Below are 21,406 nucleotides of genomic sequence, written 5' to 3'. Positions count from 1 at the left end.
CATACATAGCCGTGGAGGCGGCAAACCAGAAGGGAGGTACCTTTGCCGCTTTCCAGTTACTGTTTGAATCTCACCCGGATGTTCTTGAGATTGATTTTGTCAAGCGCAACGATGCATTCCGTCAAGTTTTATGCAGAGGACAGACGAGAAACTAAAATCTTTGTTCGTCTCGCGTACAAAATAGCTCCTCCAGTGCTAACTATGGTCCTGTGGCCATTGGCGCCCGTGTGATTGGTCTCTTCGCTTTCCTTGCAATGCCAAGGAAAGCTAAATTCGCGACTTGAGTAGTATATTCTGTTTTTAAAAGAGATCATATACTCGGCATAATTTTAAAATAACTAGGGCAAGGGTTTTGGGAGGAGCATGAAGGTGTTGCATTTGATGAGGCACGCTCAGGCCTATCATAACGTGGATGGAGATGTCAGCCTCCATCGCCTCTTCTTCCGCGGCGAATGGCGTCGCCTAACACCCGGCCTTCTTCTCCGCGTGCTGCGACCTTTGTTTATCACATGGTTTGTAACATCTTTCCTTTGCAGCACAAAATCCTCCAAGAAATCCTTCGACGACGATGATCGCTTCGATGCCGTCCTCACTCCTGCTGGATGGGAACAGGTACTTCCTTGAGCTTTTCTTCTTTGCGCTGTGTTGTGGTTTTTGGATCTTCTTCTGCTAATTACCTTTGACAAAAAAATCAGGTGGCTACACTCCGCAAGATCGTCCGAGAAGCTGGCCTTGATCGCCGTATCCAGCTCGTGACAGTTTCACCCATGACGAGGTGAACTATTCTAGTTCTTCAAGTCTTTAGATGCTTTCGTTTTCGTTAGGACGTTGCAAACAGCTACAGGAGTTTTCCGTGGTGCCGACTATGGAAGTGATTCCAGCCTGCCTTTGGTTGCTGTGGAGCTATGCCGAGAGCGCATTGTAAGTCGTTGTTCTATTGTTTTGCAACAAGCTGATCATGCATGATGCGTTTAGAGCGCACGAACTTCTGACAGGAGACGGTCCATCAGCAGCTACAAGGCACACTTTCCATCCGTCGACTTCTCACAGGCTTGTTGTTCCTGTCCCGAGACCTCTAATTCGAAACTGATGCGAAACCATTTGTAGATCGAAGAAGAAAGTGACGTGCTGTGGAATGCCGAGACAGCCGAATCCCTGGCAGCGATGCAGCAGCGGATCAGACAGTTCCTGCAGTGGTATGTGCCTCACAGCTGATCATACCATCCTTCTTACATTGTCTCTCCATCAGGCTGTGGGAGCGTAAAGAGGAGGAGATCGCGGTGGTTTCTCATAGCAGTTTTATGCGGAACATGCTCAAGCGCTCCAACCTTGTGTACGTAGCTCTTTGTTGGTCATGCTAAAATATCTGTGTTTTCAATCTTTTCTTAGGCTTCCCAACGCTCAGCTCAAGACTGTCCTACTCACTCGATCGGCGGAACAGGATTTTGAGCTTGTGAACGCTGGAACAAGTAAGCTGTAAAAGCTTTAGGACTAAGATCAACTACCTAGAAGCACATGGGAAGTACTTTGCAAATGCTTCGAGCATTCTCTTTCGGTACTGCTTGGGATGAAGTGCGCTGCGAGGCTTCCCATCCAGAGTCTTCAACAGGGCGACGAAGGCGTGCTTGACAGGCGTGAAATAGCGCAAGTAGTCAATGATCCCCACGACAAGCTCGTTCCTCCCCGGGACATGGTAAACCATAAGCGAGTAATCGAAAACTTCAGCCTCCTGGAACAAGAAAAAAAGCTTTGAGATTTCGGGTTTAGCTGCGTTTACCTGAAGGAAGAACGTGTCACGCGCAAGTATTTCGAAAAACGTCTCGTGATCTTTAGCCTGGAGTGTCAATGGGACTTGCAACGTCCCATCTGAGATGCCACCGGCTGGCTCTTGCAGTCCCTTGAGATCATACTCACGGTAGAGTGTTGCAGTGCTAGACAATGCCTCCATCACTAGAAGGATGTGCTCCGCTCCTCCCGGCATTCGCACCTGTAAAGAGAAACAGGTTTGGAAGCGGTAAAACTACTCATACGTAAAACTACTCGTAAAGTACCTTGAACGCAGCTATGACGAGCACAAGCATAGTGCGCAGCCTCTCCTCACAAAGAATATCAACATACTCAAAGTACCTGTCGCTTATCCGCTCGAAGCTGGCTAGGAGCTCCGCATCTACCTCTTTGATTACGAAATCTCCGTCACTTTGTGTTCTACTCCACAGCGCAGGGCTTTTTCCCGAAGGCATGGAGCAGTGCCGCGCAGTAGCGAGGGAGTTGGCGAATTCCGGATCTTGAGGGAAGCTGCAGCGCGTCCGGAGGTTGTGGAAGTCATCGGCACACAGGATCTCCACCTCCACGTCCCTGGGATTTGCCTTTCTTTGAGAGAAGACGATGTCTTTGCCACGCTTGACGATCTTGTACTTCGTGGGATTGGCATTGTTGCAGTGCTCGACCGCCAAAGCGACCCAGGGAGCCCACGCTGGCTGTGACTTGTCCATGAGCAGCGGCGATGCCCTGCGTTTACCAGAATTGCGGATGTCGGCCGGAAGGAGAACGTGGAGACCATCGGAAACACTGGAAAATCGATAGAAAGTGGAGATTACATGAGCGGAAAAAGATTGATCGTTGAAAGAAAACTCCTCCTCACCTCTCCATGCCCGGATCGCGGAACTGGCCGGAAGAAGAACGCCGGAAGAACGTTGGATGCTGCAAAATCTAGGGGAAGTGGAGATTATGAGGATAAATCGATGAAATGAGCGCCAAGAGATCGATATTTCGGAAAGAAACTCCAATCTCACCTCTCCTGGCCCGGATCGCTCTCGAAAGCCTCTGGAAACCCTCGTATGGACAAGCAAAATGCCCAAGGAGGTTTTAAAGGAAGGGTATATACCTAGGCTTGGAATATTCTTCAACGGTGTTGTCCAAGAACCCTAAAAACAAAAGGGTGAATTGTAGGGCTTAAGGCGCGGGGAATGGCGTCGGCTGCGAATCATCTCGTGTGGTGTGCCGCATTTCAGCTCGGCGCAGTCCGGCGAGCATCTTGCCTCACCACTTGCAGGTAAATCTTTGCGGGAGCTCGGTCGCCCATATCTGCTCGTGACTCCGTAGGTTTCTCGGCGTCTCTGAGACTTTGGTGCGGCAGCGAGTGCCTGGCGCTCGTCATCGGGCCTTTGCATCGTCTGTAGCGGCAGAATCCGAGACGGAAATATCGCCGCCATCGCCATCACCGCACAAAATTCCTCTCCCAACCAATGAGTCATGCGAGGAGTTGCTCCGGATGCGCCATACGGTAGTGTAACATCTTTTCGGGACATTTCTCAAGTCTTGAGCTCGTCTTCCTTGTTTAAATCTTCGCAGTGTGCTCACGTGATGGCTATGGCGGTCCAGACACTCTATCCAGACGCTAAAGTTACAATTGGGCCGTGGATTGAGAAAGGATTCTACTACGACTTCGACCTCAAAGAACCACTGTCGGACAAGGATTTGAAGAAGATAAAGAAGGAAATGGTAAGTGTTTGCTCAAGAATGTAAGCCACTGAAACTGGTCTTTAGGATCGCATCATTGGCCGGAATTTACCTCTGAGACGAGAAGAAGTATCGAGAGAAGAAGCCAAGGATCGAATTATGTCTATCAACGAAAAGTACAAGCTGGAAATACTAGAGGATATCAAAACAGAACCCATTACAATATACCACATTGGTGAGGAACATACTTTGCTTGCTCCTTCCCTCACTTCCTTCGAAAGTTTTCAGGCAATGACTGGTGGGATCTTTGTGCTGGTCCACACGTTGAAAGGACCGGCCAGCTTAACAGGAAAGCCATTGAGCTTGAGTCCGTCGCTGGAGCTTACTGGAGAGGTGATGTCAAGAGACAGATGCTTCAGCGGATTTATGGAACTGCTTGGCAGACGGAAGAGCAGCTCAAAGCGTATCAAACGCAAAAGGAGGAAGCGAAGAGACGTGATCACCGTCGACTTGGCCAAGACCTTGAGATTTTCTCAATCCAGGTAGAGGTTTTTCTTGGATGATATATCATTTCATCTCATCAACTTTTGGTACAGGAGGACGCCGGGGGCGGTCTCGTCTTCTGGCATCCTAAAGGAGCTTTGATTCGCCATTTGATCGAAGACTACTGGAAGAAAGTCCACTTGAGACGAGGATACGAGCTACTCTACACACCTCACATTGCAAAGGCCGAGTTGTGGAAGAGAAGCGGGCATTTGGATTTTTACAAGGAGAATATGTTCGAGCAGATAAAGATCGAAGAGGAGTTTTATCAGCTGCGGCCGATGAACTGTCCGTTCCACATCCAAATCTACAAGGACAGAGTGAGGTCGTATAGGGAGCTTCCCATAAAGTTTGCGGAGCTAGGTACGGTGTATCGCTACGAGCTGAGCGGTGCTCTTCACGGACTATTCCGAGTCCGGGGCTTTACACAGGCAAGTCCTTAACATTTGGAAGCTTCTGATCTTTTCTGTTAATGTTTCAGGATGATGCACATATATTTTGCCTTCCAGAACAGATTAGAGGTGAAATCAAGAGCGTTTTGGACCTGACAGAGGAGATCCTTTCTCAGTTTGGCTTTCAAAACTATGAGATCAACCTGTCAACAAAACCGGAAAAGGCTGTCGGTAGTGATGATATCTGGCACAAAGCAACGGAAGCTTTGAAAGACGCTATAAGTGACAAAGGTTGGACGTATGGAATTGACGAAGGCGGTGGTGCTTTCTACGGTCCAAAAATTGATCTCAAGATTGAGGATGCTATTGGCCGCAAGTGGCAATGTTCGACAATCCAGGTAACGCTTACATGATTCTGGCAGCTTATGTTTGATTCTCCTCCAGGTGGATTTCAACCTTCCCGAGCGTTTCGATCTTACATACGTGGATCCCAGTCAGGCCAGAAAGCAGCCCATCATGATCCATAGGGCGATATTTGGATCCATTGAGAGGTTTGTCGGCATTCTTATAGAGAGTTACGCTGGTGACTTCCCATTATGGATCGCTCCTGTTCAAGCTCGCCTTCTCCCAGTCACGGACACTGAGGTAAGTCGCGTTTGTTCTCTGTGGAGCAAGTATTCTAAAGAAACGCCTGTCCACTCTTGCAGCTGCCTTACTGTAAGCAGGTCCTGGCAAGGCTTAGAGAAAAGGACATTCGAGCAGAGATTGCGTGCGGTGAGCGGCTCTCCAAGCTGATTCGTAATGCCGAGGTTCAGAAGATTCCGCTCATGGCTGTGGTTGGTCCCAAGGAAGTCGAAGCTCAGACTTTGACTGTTCGCACCAGACACGGGGGAGAACTCGGCACCCTCAGCGTAGACGAGGTGATTGACAGAATCGAAACGGCCGTGGCAACCAGAGGAATTCTCTAAATCAAGAGCAAAGTTATAAGTTACTGGACAGCGTCACAGGTACTGGACAGCAGGGATGGAAAGTTATCGTCACAGGCAACTTCGAGCTTTGACGCTGGTATGTTTACTCGTGCTGTGCGTCCTGCTCTATGCCAGATCTGGAGGACAGGGTATTGATAGTGGTAGTGAGCAGCTGGGACCAATTGGAAAGTCCATGGTAGACATGCTAGGTGGACAGGATTTGGATCTGGCATTCACGAGCTTCGTCCCGAGCGAGGCCATTCTGGACAAGCTCGTAAAGCCCTCAGGAGAGGACAGTAACAGGGACGGGAATAGGCAGGCGCTGCTCTCTCGCTTGCTGGCTTCCAGCTCGGTTCCCAGCCGAATTAGTTCCACGAGTTTGAGGCCGGGCGAGCAGCTCCAAGTCGAGACCATATCCGGTTACAAGCTGAGCTTGGGGGTGGACGTGAATAGGGGCCTGGTGGTGAATGGGATGCGTTGCGTGGCCAGGGACCTGAGGATTGGAGAAATGCTCGTGGTTTACATTGTCAAAGGTGTGATTATGGACCCGGAATTGAGGAGATCTGTCCTTGATCTCGATCCAGACAGCACATAATGCAACATGATGCAGTAAGTGGTACGTAAAAAAATGACTGAACTAGAAAGAAAGATGGTAATTGGTTTTGGTCACTCACGCCGGCTTTAATTACAGGGATTGAACCTGGCTTCTCAAGTCAATGAAACCAGCTTTCAAGTGCTTTTAAAAACTTCTCTCCACCAGAGAAAGGATGGTGCTAGCTCTCGAGTGGTAAGATATTGTTTTCTGCAGCGCACACACACACACACACACACTCAGGTATGAGATCTCGCTCGGCTTGGCAACTTGTTTTGTAGCTCCGAAACCAAGCAGGACGATCTAGCGAATCCTTGAGAATAGTGGTACAGGGCATTTGCCTTTGATGAATTGCTTAATCTCGGGGTCCAGATCCCGAGCGTGTTGTTCCAGGAGAGATATGTGTGTCGCGCATCCAGAGAACATCTACACTTAAAACAACACTTTGTCTCGCGAGTCGCGACTGCGATGGCGCACAGTGGGGGTGGGGGAGTCACAAGAAAAATGGATGCAAGCCAGGAAAAATGCTTGTTTACTCGCTTCTATAATGCTTTGGAAGTCGAGAGTCAGGGCTCTCAGGTCCTTCGCGCTCCAGTAGCAGGCATCATAGTCGCGAGTCCCCATCTCTCTCTTTTCCCATTTCTTTATAGAATCTTAGTCTAGGATAAAAGCACCCAGAAGAGCTGGCGCTCCAGAGATTTGATCCCAGATCATATATATGTACGACTTTGCATGGTTGATTCACTCGCAAGGAAATGATGCTGGTTTAGGGTTCCTGGGATTGGAGTGTGTTACATTGTTGTTTGGTCCGTAATGCCGCCTAGGGTTCTTGGTTATAGGTAGCTATGGTGGTGGTGGTGGCAGTAATAAAACAGGAGTGAAAGTTAAAACTTTCTTTCACCAGCGCTCCAGGGAAAACGACAGTGCTTCCAGAGTGGGCAGAGCGCAGCCCTTTCATCTCTTTTTTTTGACCCCTCTCATGAAAGATGCAGTGCAGTGCTCTGAGTGAAAGAAATTTGATCCTTTTGGAAAATCCCTCCATTATTTTGAAAGAAAAAAAAAGGTGAAAAGTAGGTTTCGGGGGTGGGCTGGCATCGAACTCCGGACCAGGCGCTGCCATTTCGCTCTCCGCCGTCGGATCTATCCACATCGCGAGCGCCAAAGATTCGCGTGTCGCTTTCCCATTTAACTCTGGGGCGTATTGCGTAGAGCGCGGTAAAATACCCACTGGCGCAGGAGGTGTATTTGACTCGCAGGTAAAGAACTAATCATGCCGGCAAATGCAGCGCATTGGCGGATTTGAGCGGGCCCATTCTAATCGATTCTAATCGGCGGAATGGCGAGAATATTCCTCGTCACGAAATCTCCGTTTTGTCCGTGTATGCCCATCCAACGGCGCTGCGTGGCGCCACGTCGCCGGGGCACAACATACATGAACAAACGAGGAGAAGTGGAGGCGGCTATGGCCATGGCGATGGCGCCCTCTCTGTGAGGATCCCTCCCTATACCTACATTCTCTCTCCTCGGCGCTCGATCGCCTCCGCCAATCCTTTCTTCGTGACGGCGTATCGAAGATACTCTTCCTCGCTGGGTGAGAGCTCTTCCTCTCGCGATCGGATCTTCGCTAGTCGATCGAGCGAGCGCCGCTGGGCAGGGAGCGCCAGGGGGTTACCGGGATTGCGCGGGGGCCGAAATATTTTGGGATTCGATCAAGAATGCGTGCCACAGCCGTGACGGCATTGCGCCACTCGCGATCGATCGCATCATAGGGCCGGCCATGGCAACGGGCTGATTATCTATCTGGTACGCTCGCTTTCTTCGCTTGCTTGGAATCATAGACTAAATCATCGGTTACATTGCGTTCCTCACACAGGCCAGCGGGGAGTGGCAGCTGGACCGCAAGAGTATTTCTAGCTAGCGCTCGGTTGATCGAGCAGTGATCTCCATCCAGTTGAGGAAGAAGAAGCAAATGGCCCTGCCCTTGTTCCTGCTGCTGCTGCTGCTACTGTTGCATCAAGCGATCGACGCCGCACCCACTGCCGATGCCACAGCCGCGGAGCTCCAAGCCCTTCTCTCCTTTAAGCAAGCGCTCACTGGCGGCTGGGATGCTCTCGCCGACTGGTCAGATAAGTCCGCCTCCAATGTGTGCGCTTTCACGGGGATCCACTGCAATGGGCAGGGCCGGATCACTTCTCTCGAGCTTCCGGAGCTCAGTCTCCAGGGCCCTCTCTCACCATCGCTCGGGAGCTTGAGCAGCTTGCAACACATTGACTTGAGTGGCAATGCTCTGTCCGGGAGTATCCCCGCCGAGATTGGATCGTTGGGCAAGCTGGAAGTTCTCTTTCTCGCCAGCAATCTTCTCTCGGGGAGTCTGCCGGACGAGATCTTTGGCCTGAGCAGTTTGAAGCAGCTGGACGTGAGCTCCAATCTCATCGAGGGAAGCATTCCGGCCGAGTTTGGCAAGCTCCAGCGTCTCGAGGAGCTGGTGCTCAGTCGAAACTCTCTCCGTGGCACTGTTCCTGGCGAGATTGGATCGCTTCTCAGACTCCAAAAGCTGGATCTCGGAAGTAACTGGCTCTCGGGAAGCGTCCCATCGACGTTGGGCTCTCTCCGAAACCTCAGCTATCTTGATCTCAGCAGCAACGCTTTCACCGGCCAAATTCCTCCGCACTTGGGCAACTTGTCGCAGCTCGTCAACCTCGACCTTTCCAACAATGGCTTCTCCGGGCCTTTCCCGACGCAGCTCACGCAGCTCGAGCTCCTCGTCACCCTGGACATCACCAACAATTCGCTGTCGGGTCCCATTCCTGGGGAGATTGGACGTCTGCGAAGCATGCAAGAGCTTAGCCTGGGTATCAACGGTTTTAGTGGGAGTCTTCCGTGGGAGTTTGGAGAGCTCGGCAGCCTCAAGATTCTGTACGTTGCCAACACCCGCCTCTCGGGGTCTATACCTGCGAGCCTTGGAAACTGCAGCCAGCTCCAGAAGTTTGATCTCTCCAACAACCTGCTCAGCGGTCCTATCCCCGACTCGTTTGGAGACCTGAGCAACCTCATTTCGATGAGCCTGGCGGTGTCACAGATCAACGGGAGCATTCCAGGAGCTCTTGGAAGGTGTCGAAGCTTGCAAGTCATCGACCTTGCTTTCAATCTGCTGTCAGGCCGGCTGCCCGAGGAGCTGGCCAACTTGGAGAGGCTGGTGTCCTTCACTGTGGAGGGGAACATGCTTTCGGGGCCGATACCGTCGTGGATTGGGAGGTGGAAAAGGGTGGACTCCATACTGCTTTCTACCAACAGCTTCACGGGAAGTCTTCCTCCGGAGCTTGGCAACTGCAGCTCTCTCCGAGACCTGGGAGTCGACACCAATCTCTTGTCTGGGGAGATTCCAAAGGAGCTTTGTGACGCGCGGGCCTTGAGTCAGCTGACGCTCAACAGGAACATGTTTTCCGGAAGCATCGTGGGGACATTTTCCAAGTGCACCAACTTGACGCAGTTGGATCTCACGTCCAACAATCTCTCCGGGCCACTTCCGACCGATCTGCTTGCGCTTCCGCTGATGATCCTCGACTTGAGTGGGAACAACTTCACAGGGACACTCCCGGACGAGCTCTGGCAGTCGCCGATTCTGATGGAGATATACGCAAGCAACAACAACTTTGAGGGCCAGCTTTCACCACTGGTCGGAAACTTACACAGTCTGCAGCACTTGATCCTCGACAACAACTTCCTCAACGGCTCACTCCCTCGTGAGCTTGGAAAGCTTTCCAACTTGACGGTCCTTTCGCTCTTGCACAACCGCTTGTCCGGCTCCATTCCAGCGGAACTTGGTCACTGCGAGAGGTTGACTACCCTCAACTTGGGGAGCAACTCGCTGACGGGGTCTATTCCCAAAGAAGTTGGCAGGCTCGTGCTGCTCGACTACTTGGTGCTGTCCCACAACAAGCTCACCGGTACCATACCGCCAGAGATGTGCTCCGACTTCCAGCAGATTGCCATTCCGGACTCGAGCTTCATCCAGCACCACGGTATACTCGACTTGTCGTGGAACGAGCTCACGGGTACCATACCTCCGCAAATCGGTGACTGCGCAGTGCTGGTTGAGGTTCACTTGCGGGGGAACCGGCTTTCAGGCAGCATTCCCAAGGAGATTGCCAAGCTAACCAACCTGACGACCTTGGATCTTTCCGAGAATCAGTTGAGTGGAACGATTCCTCCACAACTCGGCGACTGCCAGAAGATTCAAGGACTGAACTTTGCAAACAATCACCTCACTGGCAGCATTCCCTCCGAGTTTGGCCAGCTCGGTCGCCTGGTGGAGCTCAACGTCACTGGCAACGCACTATCCGGGACATTGCCGGACACCATTGGGAACTTGACGTTTCTATCTCATCTGGACGTGAGCAACAACAATCTCAGTGGTGAGCTGCCGGACTCGATGGCACGCCTGTTGTTCCTTGTCGGGCTCTACGTCCAGAACAATCGGTTTACCGGGGACATCCGTGGCCTTCTCACTGAAAGTGCTGCATGGCACCAAGTACAGGTTTTGGATCTCAGCCATAATTTATTTCGAGGAGCGATACCAAGCAGCATCGGTAACTTATCTGGTCTCTCGTACCTCAGTCTCAAAGGCAATGGCTTCAGCGGTGCTATTCCTACGGAGCTTGCCAACTTGATGCAGCTCAGCTACGCAGACGTCTCCGACAACGAGCTAACAGGAAAGATACCCGACAAGCTTTGCGAGTTCTCCAACCTGAGCTTCTTAAACATGTCCAACAACAGGCTGGTTGGTCCCGTCCCAGAGCGATGCAGCAACTTCACTCCACAGGCGTTTCTCTCGAACAAGGCTCTCTGTGGCAGCATTTTTCGCTCCGAATGCCCGTCAGGGAAGCACGAAACGAACAGCTTGTCGGCGTCAGCTCTGCTCGGGATCGTGATAGGCAGCGTGGTGGCATTTTTCAGCTTCGTCTTTGCGCTGATGAGGTGCCGGACGGTCAAGCACGAGCCTTTCATGAAGATGTCCGACGAAGGCAAGCTGAGCAACGGCTCCTCCATAGATCCTTCGATGCTGTCCGTGAGCAAGATGAAGGAGCCTCTGAGCATCAACGTCGCCATGTTTGAGAGGCCTCTTCCGCTGAGGCTGACGCTGGCCGACATCTTACAGGCAACTGGCAGCTTCTGTAAGGCCAACATCATTGGAGACGGTGGCTTTGGGACGGTGTACAAGGCCGTTCTTCCCGACGGGAGGAGCGTCGCGGTGAAGAAGCTGGGCCAGGCGCGGAACCAAGGCAACCGGGAGTTTCTGGCGGAGATGGAAACGCTTGGCAAGGTGAAGCACCGGAACCTGGTCCCGCTACTGGGCTACTGCTCGTTTGGCGAGGAGAAGCTGCTCGTCTACGACTACATGGTGAACGGGAGCCTCGACTTGTGGCTGCGAAACCGAGCGGACGCTCTCGAAGTCCTCGACTGGCCCAAGAGGTTTAAGATCGCGACGGGGTCGGCTCGGGGCCTGGCCTTCCTCCACCACGGACTGGTACCGCACATCATCCACAGGGACATGAAAGCTAGCAACATCCTCCTGGACGCGGAGTTTGAGCCTCGGATAGCCGACTTCGGCCTCGCCCGTCTCATCAGCGCTTACGAAACTCACGTCAGCACGGACATCGCGGGGACTTTCGGCTACATCCCTCCGGAGTATGGCCAGAGCTGGAGATCCACAACCAGGGGGGACGTGTACAGCTATGGAGTGATCCTGCTGGAGATCTTGAGCGGCAAGGAGCCAACCGGGATCGAATTCAAGGACGTGGAGGGAGGCAACCTCATCGGATGGGTGAGGCAGATGATCAAGCTCGGGCAAGCAGCCGAGGTGTTGGACCCGGACATCTCCAACGGGCCCTGGAAGGTGGAGATGCTCCAGGTGTTGCAAGTCGCGAGCCTTTGCACGGCCGAGGATCCGGCGAAGAGGCCCAGCATGCTCCAAGTCGCCAGGTATCTCAAAGACATCGAATCCAACAGCTCGGCCGGATCGGTGGGGGTGGCGCCGCCGCCCCAAACTCCACTCCAAAGCGTCGGGGTTTGAGTTTAGTGATCTTCTTTCTCTTCTCATGTACACTACTGAAAAGCTTCATTGTTCTCCATAGCTGAGCTTCTGAAAGTACAAAAATTTGAATTTGAATCTGAATTTTAAAACTGTGAATTCTGGCGGGATGTTGTGCATACGTGGCGCTTGATGTGCCACGTGGACGAAAGGTCTTGAGTTTTAGGGCTCCTGGTGGAGATGCCCCCTCGCAGCAGCGGCATGGTGGATGATTCTGGACAGCGCCTGCGCAGTGTGGATCTGGAAATGCGGCGGTGAGAGATTGGAAGATGTAAGCGCGGGATCCATCGATCTTTGGTGTGTGAGTGACCGTGGCGTGGAATGAATTCCAGGAAGAATAAAAAGTGCGGGGGATGTGGGGAGGACCTTGACATCGCCAGGCTGAAGCAGGAGATCATCCGGATGCACGAGAGGGAGAATCACGACCTGTTGGATCACCTCAAGAGCCTCGAGAGTGCGATCCAGGAGAAGAAGCTCAAGCTTTTGGAGAAGGAGCTCGATGGCAAGCACAAGATCACGTGTGAGTACGAGTCCCGATGCAAAGACGACGATGGTGGGAGCATAAGTTTGAGCATCGACGTGGAGAAGAAGGATGGGCTCCTCCGGAAAGAACAAGGCAGAAGAAAGGCAAGCTCTTATCGTTTTTTCTTGGTCGAGATGGTGATGTGATGTTCTTCTTTCTCTCCTTTCCAGCAACTTTTGCAGCGTGTTTTGGCACTCGAGGATGAAGTGCGACGGGTCCAGCGGAGGAAAGAGCGCGAGAGGAAGTTTTTCGAGGTGGAGAATGATACGCTCCAGAGGAAGGCAACAATAGGTTGGATATTGGGCACTCTATCTGGTAATTCTGCCAAAGAGTGTGCTCTTCTCTCCATTTCTTTTCCTTGCTCGTTTTTCCTATGTTTTCAGTCTTGAATGAGCAGCTTGGTTGCAGATATCGTCCTGGAAGACAAGCCTCAAGGCGGAGCCGAGTGCATCATGAGGCTGGCACGCAAGATCCAGCGGGAGCTGGAGACGAGAGAAACCGCGGCCGAGCTGGACCGCCTGGAGCGGGAGGTGGAAAGGCTGGTCGACTACGCGGACTCTCGGCCGGGGATCACACTGGACATTGAAGGGAATGGGCCTCAGGTAATTTTGAGCTGGAAGAAGGATCATCACAGCCAGCAGAAGAGTTCGTCGCGTCGTTGTCGTCGTCGGCGTTGTCGTCCCTGTAGAACAGGCCAGTAAGCCAGTCCTCGAGAGTTTTCGCACAGTAACGGGTGTTAAGTTAGTTCCAGGAGCTTTGCAAAGATCGGAGCTTCACCTCTTCAATCCAGATGTAAGCTTTGCTTTGCTTTCCTCGTTTCTCTGCTCGACTAATCATCCGTGTGTGCTTCTCCAGAGAGACGACGCCAGCCGGCAAGCTTTCCAAGTGCTCGAATTTCGTCACCTCGTGCTTGAGCCGGGGCTCGAGTGGCATCAGCCCGAGCGGATCGAGAGGGAGGAGCCCCTGCTCTCGACCGTGCTCTCGAGGCGGCTCTCGATCCAGAGGACACAGCCCGAGAGGTGGCGGTGGTGGCTCCGTGGTGTCGGTGGAGATCAGCAGAAGTCCATCACCCTGCGCGTGCTCGGACGACGAGCCGAGAAGAAAAGCGCGAAGGCTTTGGGCGGAGGTGAAGCTGTCGAGCAGCCGGAGCGAGGAGGAGGAGCGAGTGGAGGCGGCGCTGGAGAGCATCCAGAGCAACCTCGAGTATCTCATCGACCAGGACAAGATGAAGCGATGGCAGGAGGCCCAGATCCGGCACTTGGGATACTACCCGCAGGAGCGACTGCCAAGATCGGCGCTGTGGTATCCGCCGCAGCTCATGTGATTTTCCACCATGATCATACAAGCCAAGAATTTTTTTTCTGCCAGAAACCATCTCCATAGTTACCCTTTTTAACGGGGCCCCTTTAGATTATTATATAAAGGGGGCGGGGTTAGCTTTAGGGTTTGTGTAGCTTTAGGGTTCGTGGAAATTCTAGGGCTTGTGATGGCGAGGGCGAAGAGGAAGCAGCGCAATGGCAAGACTGCCAAGGGGGCCGACGCTATGGCGCCGCTGCCGCCACTGCCGCCACTGCCGCCGGTAAAGAAGGAGGAGGGTGTGGAGATTGAATACGTCCCGGAGGAGATTGGAGGTGATGATGTCTTGGCCATTCAGTTTGTCAATGTGTTTGCCAGGTTTTCCGAGGCCAAAAAGGATGAATCGCAGCCAAAGGACGAGCAAGATGAGGGAAAGGTGAGGAAGGACGCCCACGCCCTCCTCCGCCGGGATTTGGAGGAGGAGATTGACGATGGCGGGGATATGGGAGGAGGAACGGGGGCTGGCAGCCTGGTGGATCCCAACAAGAAGCTGCCCAAGAGAGAGCGCAAGAAGAAGATCCAGACCAGGGTCGCGGAGCTCAAGAGCAAGTGCAGGAACCCGTCGGTGGTGGAGGTGTGGGACGCGAGCGCCCCCGACCCGGAGCTCCTCATCTATCTCAAGTCGTACAGGAACACGGTGCCGGTGCCGCGCCACTGGTCCGAGAAGGGCCGCTACCTCTCGAGGAAGCTGGGCAAGGAGCGGTCGAGCTACAATCTCCCGGACTACATCGCGGCCACGGGCATCGGCAAGATGCGCGAGGAGCTGCGGGAGAAGGAGGCGAGCAAGAGCCTCAAGCAGAAGCAGAGCTCCAAGATGAAAGGCAAAGTTGGCAAGCTCAACCTCGACTACCAAGTGATGTACAACGCCTTCTTCAAGTACCAGACCAAGCCGCGGCTGTCGGGATTCGGCGACATGTACTACTGGGGGAAGGAGGAGGACGACGTGACAGAGAAGCGGCGGCGGTTCAAGCCGGGAACTCTGAGCACCGAGCTGCGCAACGCGCTGGGAATCGGTCCCGGCGACTTCATGCCGTGGATCTACAACATGCAGACGTATGGCCCCCCTCCCTGCTACCCGGGCCTCCAGATCCCGGGAGCTCGCGACGCGCAGCCCATCTACGTGAACGAGAACTTGGGACTGGACCGGCGGCGCTGGGGGGATCTGGACGAGGAGGAAGAGGAAGAAGAGGAGGAGGAGGAGGAGGAGGAGGAGCAACAGGAGGAAGTGGAGGACGCAGCGCAGCTGATTGAGCCGAGCGAGGCTGGAAGCGAGGAGCAGGAGCAGCTGACGATCGACAGCGGCTCGGCGTCGGTGGTGAGCGAGCTGGAGCTGAGGAAGACGAGCAGCCGGTCGGCGGCGGTGGCTGCGGCGGCGGCGGTATCAGCCGCGGTGGCGTCCCAGCAGCAGCAGCAGCAACTCTACCAGGTTGTCCAGCAGGAGGGCGTGACGATTGCCTCGGATGCTCTCCTGGCGCCGGACCACCGATACATCGTCCCGGATGCTGGCTCCAAGGCGGCGGTGGCAGCTTCCAGTTCCAAGGCTGGCAATGCGGTGGCGGTGGGGCGGCGTGGCGGTGCCAACAGCCGGGTGGAGGTGACGCTGCGTCCCGAGGAGCTGGAGCGCGGTGTGGAGGAGAAGGACATCCGGGACAAGTACGAGGAGGCGCGGACCGCGAACCAGCCGCAGACCGAGGACTTTAGCGACATGGTGGCGGATCATGTGAGGGAGAAGAGCCGGAAGCGCAAGGAGAAGCAGCAGGCATCGGGCAGCAAGAAGCAAAAGTTCAAGTTCTAGCCGCGGCCAAGAACAAAGCAAAGCGGTGGTTCTTCTCGAGAACCTTGGAGAGCGAAGATAAAAGGTGGTGATGAGCTCTAGGATTTGTGTTGTATCGCTTCTGACGTTTTGGTTTTTCTATGATCTAGGATTGTTTCGTGATTTCTTCTCCAGTGAAGCTCTAAAGTATGTAGACGCGTGTTTGTTTCTTACAAAGTGTTTTATATTATTCTTTCTACAGTCTATCCATACATCGTTGTCATGGCGGGCATGGCTACTGCTAGTGGAGCTCCGCGGGTGTTTACGTCGCCCATGCCGAGCTATGGCGTCACCGCGCGCTCGCCGCTGGTTCTGGGCAGCAGCTTCGTGCCGCATTCTTCCTCGAGGACGATCATCGCGTCGCCGGCGCGGCTGATCTTCGAAACGAGCACGAGTAGGATCAGCATGGCCTGGGCGGGAAGCCTGGCGTCCATTCGGCTCGTCATCCAGGGCAAGCATTTGGAGGTGAGTGACGAGTGCTCGCACGATCGCTTTGCTACAAATCTTTTGGCGATGATGGGCACAGCTCACGGAGGCGCTCAAAGCTTATGTGGAGGACAAAGTCGGCAAGGCCGTGCACAATCACGCGTATCTGGTGATGGAGGTGGACGTTCGCTTGTCCGTGCGCGGCGGCGAGAGTGGCAGGGGACAAAAGCTCCAGAAATGCGAGGTAGTTCTTTCTTGTCTTTGGATCAATCGTGGTCGTGATGGATTCGATCCAACAGGTGACCATGTTTACGAAGAAGCACGGTGTCGTGCGAGCCGAGGAAGCGACCGATAGCATGTACTCGGCCATCGACCGGGTGTCGGACGTGGTGGCCAGGAAACTCCGCAAGATCAAAGAGAGGGACGGACATGGCCGGCGCTTGCCATCTCACGTCGGGGAGATCCTCTCCAGGGAATCGTCTAGCGCTCCTCCAACCCCGGCTGTGGAGGAGCCTGACTTTCCAGACGAGGTGAGTGAGCGATCGATGATCCACTGCTCTCTCGATGATCATTCTTTTGGTTTTGCTAGATTGTGAGAACCAAGATCTTTGACATGCCACCCCTCAAGATCAACGACGCAATGGACCACATGGCAAACGTTGGCCATGATTTCTACGCGTTCAGGAATGCCGAGAGTGGTAAGCTCGCGAGATCTATCGTCACGATTTCTTATTCCCATCTTCCACTTCCAGGCGAGGTGAACATCCTCTACAAGAGGAAAGAAGGCGGCTATGGAATCATCATCCCCAGGGAAGGCGAGGTGGAAGAGGGCGAGGAAGACAACAAGGATGCGTAGAGGAGGCTCCAGAGTTTTGGAAAAACAGGGATTCTCGACTGGCGGCCCGGATCAAGGCCTCGACGCGGCTCTCCAGCCTCCGGGAGTTCCACGCGCGAGTCTCCTCATGGACGTGTACAGCAAATGGGGAGGCACGATCGCCATTACGTTTTCTTGTGGAAAATCTTGCTGGTTCATCTCGCTCGAGCTACTGCCGTAGTTTGGAACAAGTGCATATGCCCACACTGGGTATATGTCAAGGCGGAAAAACTGTTCTATGCTCTTCGTGAGTTTCTTGAAACTCCATGCTTGGATGTTATAGCTAGAACTCTGAAGTTGTGCAAGCCACAATGTTGCTTGATCTGATGGCATGTGGAGACTTGGAACTGGAATCTCAAAAGAACCACGTTTTAGACGACGAACCTGTTCTTCAAGATCCGAAGCTACCGCAATCGCTCGTCTTGCCCGCAAGAGACGTGTTGTTCTCCACGATCTCCATCGCGATGGCGTTTCAGGTGGAAATGCGTCAAGGAGCTATGGCGGATGAGCAGCTTGTCGCTTTGAAGGGCACGATAGGCGGGAGGTCCACCTTATTCCCAATTCGTGTCAACGCTTCCTCGCCTGGATTCTCTGTCGGTGCCGAGACGCGTTCTTGAGACTCAATCTCTTGCCCCGGGAATATTCTGATACCCAGAATATTTTCTTGCCACGTAAACAAGTCAATTTAAATCGCGAGGGTTTAAGGACTAGGGTTCTTCTTATCATATAGTTGCCTTGATCGAGCATTTTACCGATAAATTCAGGCTGGCTGGGCCATGGATTGCTTTTGATCCTGGCGCGACGATCGATGCCAAGCCGACGATTGATACCGACGCAGTGATCGCTGATGTGAAGTAATGGATTGATCTCTTAGAATTCCAATTCCAATTTCTCTTCTTTTCTGCAGCACGAATGTCGATTGGACGAGAGCTTGGGTGCGGAGTGACGGTAGGGCTTCGTTTGAAGAACGAGAGCTGTTCATTTATCCAAGGTTAGGCTTACTGTAAAAATTGGGTTCTTTCCTGGATGATATAGTGGTATGTGCGTAGGACAAGGGGCACTCTCTTTGCCAGGAAAGGAGGCAGTCGAGTGTGGGCGAGCGTGAGGACTCACATACAGTTCACCGTTCAAGTTGAGATTGAATCTAGATGTCGTCTTCCAGAATTTCGACAGGCACATCAACTTGTCAACGACGTGAAAAGCATCATCGAATTATATTTCTCGACGCACGCTAAGGGACTGGAAATTCACATCCAGATCCATGACTACGAAGGGTATGTGTTCTCTAGATCCATAATCTTCATCCTCATGTCTTTTTGGTTTTTATTTTTGTATTGCAGAAGTGTCATTGATGTTTCTTTACTTGCTGCTATAGCTGCCCTCGTCTCCTTGGGAGATCAGCCTCTTACTGAAACGGTGAGTCAGCAATAAACTTTCTAGACATAATCTGGATTTAACATTTCCAGGTTATACATGATATCCCAGTTGCCATTACCTTTGGATTCTTTGCTGATGGAGGGCCAGTAGTAAGCTATTCGACCTTTCTTTCTTTTGCTGCATCCGACTGTGATATATTTCCATGTGTTTTGTAGGTCGTGGATCCAAGCGAACGAGAGGAAGCTCTTACGAAGAGTTCCTTGACACTGATTGTGTCACAAGCCGGAAAACTCCTTTTCCGGAAAAAAGAAGGAACAACAATATGGAGTGAGCAACTTTGGCGTGTGTTAAAATCTAGGATTGCCAACATGGTTATGTTTATAAAAGCATGGGTATGTCTCAGTATACTCTATCTTCCTACTGAAAATCTATCTGTCACAGGTTGAAAGACAAGAGAAGCTTTGTTGTTTCTACAGTAGCAAGCAGAAGCCTCCTGGAGCAGGGTTCCAAGGCGTGCAAGCAACCTGGTATGATTCATTCCAGCATTCAAATGAAGCTGAATGGCATTCTTTCAGGAAATACACACCCAAGATTCTGGCCACACCTGAAGCATCATCAATCTCTCGACAACTTCCTCTCTCATATTGGGCTTGTGAGCGTCAGGACTCGGCTGGTGAGCATTTGTCCATTCGGAGGATCGATGCCAGCGCGCTTCATCGTCTCCAGCTGGAACAGCGTAAGTAGCTTTTCTTTAGTTTTTTTGTTTATTTTTCACACAATGCAAGCTAACTGTAGGACGAAGAGTCAAAGGGAGTTATAAGCTACTGCAAATCACAGTCTGCTTCACAAACGGTAGAACTGCTAATGGTGGACCTACTAAGGTCTTTGTTGAGTTTCCCCACCTGCTGGTGAGTCATGGTACTAGTCATGGATGAATTATCTCTCTTGCCTTTATTATAGGGAGCTGTGAGTGAGAGAAATTATGTGGGTGACGCCTTAGTGAGATCGAGATCACTAATAGGGGAGTTGGTCTGTTCGCATGCTCTAGTACCACCCCCTTGGACACAAAAAGAACCTCCTTGGGATTTTCTACGACGTTTTGAGACAATTTGGAGAGAGCGCTACCCGAAAGAAGATATTTTCCAAAGCTTAACCAAAGCAAAACTCTGGTTACAAGAAGAGGAGAAGACTATGAAGGTATATTTTGATTCACTAAAATACTCTAATTTTTTAAAAACATTTTTAACAGGAGGAGCTTAAGCAAAGCAAACGGACCTCAAACCCGAAAGATGACCTGCCTTTTGAGCTATGCACAGGGGATGTGACGATTATTGGTTGTTACATCCCTTTTGTCATGGAGCCACTCAAAGAATGGGATCCCCCAGCGGAATGGGGCACGGAGGAGGAGGTTGAATTTCCTTACCGGTAACATAAAACTAACATGAATTTTACAGGAAGATAAGAAGGAGGAGGAACTGCTAGCTTTGATGTTTTATCCACGGCTAAAAGATGAAATCTTGGGGACGATGTTGGAACCTGGTTTGAAGTTGTTTGAAGTTTATTTCGGTCGAAAGGTTGGTAATGGGTGGATTTGTTATTATAAGAGACGAGACACTCTGAACTGGGAGAAGAAACATTAAGTATATAATGAACAAATTTTTTTCTTATATAAAGCCTGTTATGGGAAAGTTCAGTCTTGTATTAATCAACTAAAATTTTGAAAAAGTAAGCAACGAGACAAACTCCAAGTATTCTTTGGTAGTTTTTGTAAAATAAAAGACTAGATTAGTAAAATGTAACTTGAACATCTTAATGTACATGTACACATGATCGGCATTGTCAAGCCGCATGCCCGTGGCAAATACCGTAGCCTGGAATGCATTAATCACTGGATATGCCGAAACCGGGCATTTGGCCAAAGAGAAAGCATTGTTTGATGGGCTTCTTGCTTCAGACATCGTCTCTTGGAATTCCCTTGCCTGAAAAAATGACATAATAATGTATAATCTGGTGCCCTGCAGAGATCTAGTAACCTGGAACTCTGTGCTTGCAGCTTATGGCAAAAGTGGTGATCTAGAAAGTAACAAGCGTGCTTTTGACTCTATGCCGGAGGGGATATGGTCTCCTGGAAAAATCCTCTAGAGGCACACGAAATCGTTGGTTTTAGCGATGGAACTTCTCGTATGCTGGAAGAGATTTCCGTGAGAGACGTTTTCTCTACGACTTTGATCATCTCTGCAAATGCCAAACGAGGGGATATTCATAACGGGAAAGAAGCATTTAAATTGGCGCCGGTGTGCTCTGCGATGCTCGTCGCCGATCTGCACTTGTGTCGCCTGGATCGCGTTCGCGAGTTGCTAGAATCGATGCCGGAGCTCACGCTATCCTCTTGGAATGCGCTCGTTTGGGCGCTCGCGATGGCTCGTGATCATGGAGTAAATGCCGGAGAGACCAATTGAATCTACCAGTGCCATCGCCATCGCCCACGTGCCCCCGGGCGATCTGGATGCCGCTGCGGCGATCTTCCTTGGTGAGATACGTGGTCTCGTGGACGGCGGCCGTGGAAGCCTACGCCCATAAACTTGCTTTATTAAATTATAATATAGAGAGATGAATCTAGGGGAATGTACATATCCCTGTAATGTGTGCTAGAATCCTCCTCTTTGCCATGGAATGCTAGAATGCATTCCATGGCATCTTAGATTCTCCCAATTCAGATCACTTGACGCTGTTGCCCAAGCAGGCATATTTTTTAAGATTCCACTATCTGACGGAAGTTCAAGCTTCTACGGTGAAGTAGACAGGAATCAGGATTATACTATTTACAAACAAGGAGGTGAATGGTTCGACAACTTATACCACTATTCTATAGGCAGCGTTAGCCATGACAACAGAGTATTAGAGTGCTAACAAAGATGAAGTTTTAGATTATCCAGGAGGTCTTGAATGGTTTGAGCACAAGTTTGGTGACAGGTTCTTCAGTTTGATAGTC

General features: G+C 51.8%; 8 protein-coding genes and 1 long non-coding RNA gene across 11 annotated transcripts; all 9 read left to right on the top strand.

Moving 5' to 3' along the window:
* The first annotated feature begins 353 nt into the window (after positions 1-353).
* Positions 354-1,549, top strand: LOC9630598 (phosphoglycerate mutase-like protein). Its single transcript, XM_024680751.1, has 7 exons — positions 354-612; positions 696-775; positions 825-921; positions 976-1,050; positions 1,108-1,196; positions 1,250-1,333; positions 1,390-1,549. Exons 1-7 carry the CDS (start codon positions 364-366, stop codon positions 1,478-1,480), a joined length of 765 nt encoding a protein of 254 aa, XP_024536519.1. The 5' UTR covers positions 354-363; the 3' UTR covers positions 1,481-1,549.
* Positions 1,550-2,938: 1,389 nt separating this feature from the next.
* On the top strand, positions 2,939-6,548 carry LOC9645496 (threonine--tRNA ligase, chloroplastic/mitochondrial 2). Its single transcript, XM_024680600.1, has 10 exons — positions 2,939-3,052; positions 3,103-3,283; positions 3,352-3,501; positions 3,547-3,694; positions 3,748-4,001; positions 4,056-4,433; positions 4,484-4,792; positions 4,839-5,039; positions 5,102-5,978; positions 6,054-6,548. The coding sequence occupies exons 1-9, from the start codon at positions 2,967-2,969 to the stop codon at positions 5,360-5,362; spliced, it is 1,968 nt and encodes a 655-aa protein (XP_024536368.1). The 5' UTR covers positions 2,939-2,966; the 3' UTR covers positions 5,363-5,978; positions 6,054-6,548.
* Positions 5,418-5,957, top strand: LOC9645495. Its single transcript, XM_024680520.1, has one exon. It carries the CDS (start codon positions 5,418-5,420, stop codon positions 5,955-5,957), a length of 540 nt encoding a protein of 179 aa, XP_024536288.1.
* An 846-nt stretch (positions 6,549-7,394) lies between the features above and the next one.
* Positions 7,395-12,144, top strand: LOC9645494 (leucine-rich repeat receptor protein kinase EMS1). The gene is made up of 2 exons (XM_024680576.1): positions 7,395-7,757; positions 7,828-12,144. Exon 2 carries the CDS (start codon positions 7,924-7,926, stop codon positions 12,025-12,027), a length of 4,104 nt encoding a protein of 1,367 aa, XP_024536344.1. The 5' UTR covers positions 7,395-7,757; positions 7,828-7,923; the 3' UTR covers positions 12,028-12,144.
* Positions 12,145-12,234: 90 nt separating this feature from the next.
* Positions 12,235-13,294, top strand: LOC112348301. Of its 2 annotated transcripts, none has more exons than XM_024680563.1 (4): positions 12,235-12,316; positions 12,378-12,672; positions 12,739-12,859; positions 12,977-13,294. In XM_024680563.1, coding segments are annotated over exons 1-4 (711 nt in total). In that variant the 5' UTR covers positions 12,235-12,314; the 3' UTR covers positions 13,270-13,294. The 2 variants fall into 2 exon arrangements, with proteins under 2 accessions (XP_024536331.1, XP_024536330.1); XM_024680562.1 differs by having other exon boundaries at positions 12,739-12,883.
* Positions 13,295-14,029: 735 nt separating this feature from the next.
* On the top strand, positions 14,030-15,949 carry LOC9645493 (splicing factor 3B subunit 2). 2 transcript variants are annotated; one of them, XM_024680567.1, is made up of 2 exons: positions 14,030-15,783; positions 15,848-15,949. In XM_024680567.1, the coding sequence occupies exon 1, from the start codon at positions 14,055-14,057 to the stop codon at positions 15,717-15,719; it is 1,665 nt and encodes a 554-aa protein (XP_024536335.1). In that variant the 5' UTR covers positions 14,030-14,054; the 3' UTR covers positions 15,720-15,783; positions 15,848-15,949. The 2 variants fall into 2 exon arrangements, with proteins under 2 accessions (XP_024536335.1, XP_024536336.1); XM_024680568.1 differs by having other exon boundaries at positions 14,085-14,199; positions 14,243-15,871.
* LOC9645492 (ribosome-binding factor PSRP1, chloroplastic) lies at positions 15,940-17,359 on the top strand. Its single transcript, XM_002975772.2, has 5 exons — positions 15,940-16,202; positions 16,264-16,407; positions 16,463-16,693; positions 16,753-16,861; positions 16,916-17,359. The coding sequence occupies exons 1-5, from the start codon at positions 15,960-15,962 to the stop codon at positions 17,017-17,019; spliced, it is 831 nt and encodes a 276-aa protein (XP_002975818.2). The 5' UTR covers positions 15,940-15,959; the 3' UTR covers positions 17,020-17,359.
* Positions 17,360-19,038: 1,679 nt separating this feature from the next.
* On the top strand, positions 19,039-19,364 carry LOC112348306. The gene is made up of 2 exons (XR_002993001.1): positions 19,039-19,150; positions 19,210-19,364. It is a non-coding gene; the product is annotated as an uncharacterized LOC112348306 (long non-coding RNA).
* Positions 19,365-19,549: 185 nt separating this feature from the next.
* Positions 19,550-20,055, top strand: LOC112348305. Its single transcript, XM_024680569.1, has 3 exons — positions 19,550-19,611; positions 19,664-19,822; positions 19,869-20,055. Exons 1-3 carry the CDS (start codon positions 19,606-19,608, stop codon positions 20,052-20,054), a joined length of 351 nt encoding a protein of 116 aa, XP_024536337.1. The 5' UTR covers positions 19,550-19,605; the 3' UTR covers position 20,055.
* Positions 20,056-21,406: the final 1,351 nt, after the last annotated feature.

Source organism: Selaginella moellendorffii, unplaced genomic scaffold (assembly GCF_000143415.4).
Source record: "Selaginella moellendorffii unplaced genomic scaffold, v1.0 SELMOscaffold_28, whole genome shotgun sequence".
NCBI lineage: Eukaryota > Viridiplantae > Streptophyta > Lycopodiopsida > Selaginellales > Selaginellaceae > Selaginella > Selaginella moellendorffii.
This window is presented reverse-complemented; position numbering and strand designations above follow the sequence as displayed.